Here is a 4,120-nt window from a genome sequence, read left to right as displayed (position 1 = left end):
CTGGCTTAGCGAGTTGGCGATCGTCGGGCTAACTTCTGGGCCGGCGACCAACTCTGACGACGTGAACAATGGCGAATGCAAGGGCTTTTGGCTCTTGCCGTTGATCGCCCGGTGCTCGTTCACCTCGCTCAGCTCATCTTCTGTCAACAAGAAACAAAAACAAACCAATAACCCGAACTCAATCTAAGACCTTTCAGGGTTTTTTCACAACAATCGATGGAATATATATATTATTTTCATGCTAGTTTTTTTCGTTTGACTTTTAACACACTGCTCCTCAGCAATAACACAAGCCTAATTTCAAGTGGTTGAATGGCCTCAGAATTACAGAATTAAACTTTTCTACGCTGCTAAACGAGTCAAACAAAAAGGGTTGATCTCCATTGAGTCTCCTTTACAGTACACTAAAAAAAAAAAAAAAAAAAAAAAAAAAAAAAAAAATCAGCAACATTGTAGCAAACGTTCGGTAAATGATACAAGTGCATAGCAGTAGCTTTTCCAGGATCAGTTGCACAGGAACTCGCTTATGCCAATAGATCCGCTTTTCTCATGCACTTGTACAAATACAAAGAAGCTATCGTAGACATTGACAGAGCAATCAGCATTTCAAAGTCCAATGACTCAAAACTCAAATGGCTGTGTCGCAAAGCCAAATGCCTCTCACACATTAAATCACCAGATACAAGAAAAGTGTTGCAAGAAGCTAAATCCTTTATGAGCAGTGTTTCGGATAAAAAAAGCTCAGCAACATTGATAAAGGAAACTGGAGAGTCTATAAACTGCATGAAAACAAGCAAATCAGATGATGAAAAGAAGGAAACTGAGACTGCACCACAGGTGAACAAGCAAACTGCTGACTTCAGTTTGGTTAGTGCCAAATTTAATCCTAGATTTCAACGACATCTCGTTGCCACTCGGAATATTCAACCAGGAGAAGTTGTTTTTGTAGAAAGGCCATACGTATCGGCATTAAATCTGTGCAAAGCCCATGCCTTCTGCAATCACTGTTTCATCGTGTGCTGGAATATGATACCTTGTGATTCATGCAGTTGGTGCATGTACTGTTCGGAAAAATGTAAGCAAGAGTCTTGGGAGCAATACCATGAAATTGAATGTCCAGCATTTGGATACTGTATGAGAGATGGTTTCATGAACTTTGATGATTTTTTGTTGACTAGTCTCAGATTGGTCATATTAGAATGTAAAAAGGCTGGATCTATTTCTAATCTTCAAGACTTGGTTCTTTCTGCTGTTGAAGAAAACAAAGGTGAGTAATCACGTTTTCTTTCAATCAAAATTGTTTTACTAAAGTTTATGAATCACCTCAAGTTTTTCTTGCTAAAGTCCTATAGTAATAAATGAATCACTTCTGGTGTTTTAAAATTATCAATGATGTTTCCTGATTTTGTTAAAAAAAAAAATTTGTTTTTTTAGATGATCGTTTAAGTGCATTTACTGTTGATGGAAGTTTACAGAACAAAGGTTTGACAAGCATCTTAAATTTGGACAGTAGTGTTTCACCAACAATTTCAGCTGTATTTGCGAAAATTTCCTTACGCATTATGATATCTTTAGCTAAGTATACACTATTTCTTGGCAATAAATACTCTGGTGATGAATGCAAAAGGTTATTGAGAAATAAAGAAGCTTTGTTTATTGGATCTCTGATTTTGAAATTAATGAAAATATCTTATTCTTGCGGTGTCAAGGTAAAAACATAGTAAAAAATATATTTATTGTTACTAAATAAAAATTCTTTTGTTGGTATTTAAGATTCGTTCACTTACTCCTTGTAGTTTGTAACATTCATACACTGATTTATGAACCTGTGCTTTGAATCTAATTTTTAAGCTAACCAAATTAAAATAATTCCAGATCGACAACAAACGCTTTGGTTTAAAGAATTACGGTTATTTAGATGATTTAAGTGACTTATCAATACGAGGTTACTGTATTCCAACTATTTCTGCTTTAATCAATCATGACTGCGATCCTAATATCAGCAGATGTTTTACGGAAGATAACAGGATTGTCGTGTATGCCTTGAAGCCAATAAAAAATAATGAGCAGGTGCAGTATTTATTAATTAATATAATTAAATGTACACATTTGACAAAATACACGAAAATACATAGATGACTCACCCAATTTATTATTGTTTTCTTGCAGTTATGTTTCAGCTATGGACCTAGTTTTACGCTTAAAGTGAAGTGTATGAGAGTATGTAATCTCGGTTTTCCATGTTCTTGCAAAGCTTGTGAAGAAATGTGGCAACCTGTGATTTTCATGTCTAGAAGTTTATACAAGGTAAATATACAAGTTTAACACTTAAATTTAAAGTCATGGTTTGTTACAATTTGTTGCCTGGTGATACTTAGTTTCATAAACGTCTTTTTCCCTTTAGATTAATGAGGCATGTTTTGTTCAATGCTTTAAAAAGCCATTGGAGATCGAGCTGTACAAGAAACATGAAGTGGAGATAAAAAAAATTTTAATGGAAACTGATGACTTTCAGTATACACAAAAAATAATCACCAAATTGGCAAGATCAGTTGTAACAGCCACCGAAAAATTGACTCAACCGTCAACTATAACTTACCTAATGATTGAAACTCTGAAAATAGCTTTTTCAAAAGTATACGGTGGCTATTTGTATATTCCAAAAAGTTGTATGAACAGATAAATTTGGAATACACAAATATAAAAAAAAGTATTTAACCTACTCAATATCTAAACAATTTTTTATAAAACTTTTTACAGTTACGACAAACAGCTAATAGCTTTATTGATTTTGACGTTTTTGATTACGTTTTAATACTATAGGGCGTCTGAAAAAAAAAAATGATATGTTATATCCTTAATAAGTAAACTTTAAATGGGATAATTAATCGATAAGTTATTTTAATCCATACATAATTAGTCGTATCCCATTATATTTATCACGTATATAAATTAAACTTACATTAAAACGTGCTGTGTTAACTAAAAACAAAAATTTTTTGTCAAAAATGTAATCTAGAGGACCAATTTTTTTTTTTTTCATGATCAAGAAAATTTTTGACAGCGTTTACCAAGTATAATGTGACCGAACTTACAGTAAAAAAAATTTAACTACAATCGTGATAACTAATATCGTTAGAACTTGCTTGATACTTCAAAACTGCAGTTGTAGCTAGTTAAAAGTCTCTTGTTTTCCAGTGCTCTAGGCGTTCGGTAATTTTTATTTTTTCATTTTTCTTTCATTTAAGTAAATATAAGTTAGTAACAGAATATTTTATAAATTTAGTTATCCATGGCGGGTGAAAAAATTTTAACCTTTTGTACTGCTTCAAAAGGCACGAACGAATGCCCAATTAATGCCCTCGCGACAGACGAGATTGAGAGTTTTTTATGTTTATTTTATAAATGAATATTAAACGGAAAATTTGTTCATTTAAATATTTCATTTGACTTGTGTTGCTGCTATGTGTTAAACAAATTGATAAATTTTGTATTTACTATTTACTAATATTTACTCATTTAAATAAAACCACTTACTTCGAATATAGTTTCTATATTATTATACTTCATGTCCATTCAAAAAGTGCCCACATTGCTTTGATAAACTTGATTTTTTTATGTACAATTTCTCATGTCGTGAGCGCACCTAAAAATGCTCACCCAAAAAAGTGCCCAACGCGCCATAAGTTCAAGTTTTCACTTCTGCCTGCACTCCCGGAGTGCTACTTGTACTTGGTTTTTATTACAACAAATGGTTCCATCCATGCGTTTGAGCGAGATTTTATTTGTGATCGCAATAAGATTACGATAACAACGCTTCGTATTCTGATCACAATACAAATCGCTTCCAACGATTTATTTTTTCTAACAAGTCTATCGATCAGAGTGGGTTGAATTATCTGCAACTACTTTTATCTAACATTAAAAATGACATCACAGAACAATTGTTAATTTAAAAATTTATTTGGCTGCCCTGAACTTTATAGTATTGGCATTATGCCTCTACCACGTGACCTCAGTATATATATGACTAATATAGAGGCGAAATAACACAGGTCTTATGGGAGGAATCTTGTTTTTATTTTTTTTCGCACTTAAAAAGATATTGAGCTTAAAAAGA

At 32.7% G+C, this 4,120-nt stretch overlaps 1 protein-coding gene across 1 annotated transcript; it reads left to right on the top strand.

The window, feature by feature from the left end:
• Positions 1–489: 489 nt before the first annotated feature.
• Positions 490–2,881, top strand: LOC149373337 (uncharacterized). Its single transcript, XM_089597388.1, has 6 exons — positions 490–1,267; positions 1,435–1,482; positions 1,576–1,709; positions 1,876–2,070; positions 2,170–2,307; positions 2,405–2,881. The coding sequence occupies exons 1-6, from the start codon at positions 550–552 to the stop codon at positions 2,681–2,683; spliced, it is 1,512 nt and encodes a 503-aa protein (XP_089453514.1). The 5' UTR covers positions 490–549; the 3' UTR covers positions 2,684–2,881.
• Positions 2,882–4,120: the final 1,239 nt, after the last annotated feature.

Source organism: Copidosoma floridanum, unplaced genomic scaffold (assembly GCF_036245765.1).
Source record: "Copidosoma floridanum isolate Cflo_tuat_1 unplaced genomic scaffold, Cflo_Japanese_pri ptg000032l, whole genome shotgun sequence".
In the NCBI taxonomy this organism is placed as follows: Eukaryota; Metazoa; Arthropoda; class Insecta; order Hymenoptera; family Encyrtidae; genus Copidosoma; species Copidosoma floridanum.
The sequence above is the reverse complement of the archived record's forward strand: the minus strand, read 5'-3'. Positions and strand labels throughout refer to the sequence as shown.

What these genes read in the sequence shown, in the direction of transcription:
- LOC149373337 (XM_089597388.1), top strand. Translation starts at nt 550, where the DNA reads ATGCACTTGTACAAATACAAAGAAGCTATCGTAGACATTGACAGAGCA. An exon ending in CTTATTCTTGCGGTGTCAAG is followed by an intron (nt 1,710 to 1,875) that starts GTAAAAACATAG and finishes AAATAATTCCAG; the next exon opens with ATCGACAACAAACGCTTTGG. An exon ending in TGTCTAGAAGTTTATACAAG is followed by an intron (nt 2,308 to 2,404) that starts GTAAATATACAA and finishes TTTTCCCTTTAG; the next exon opens with ATTAATGAGGCATGTTTTGT.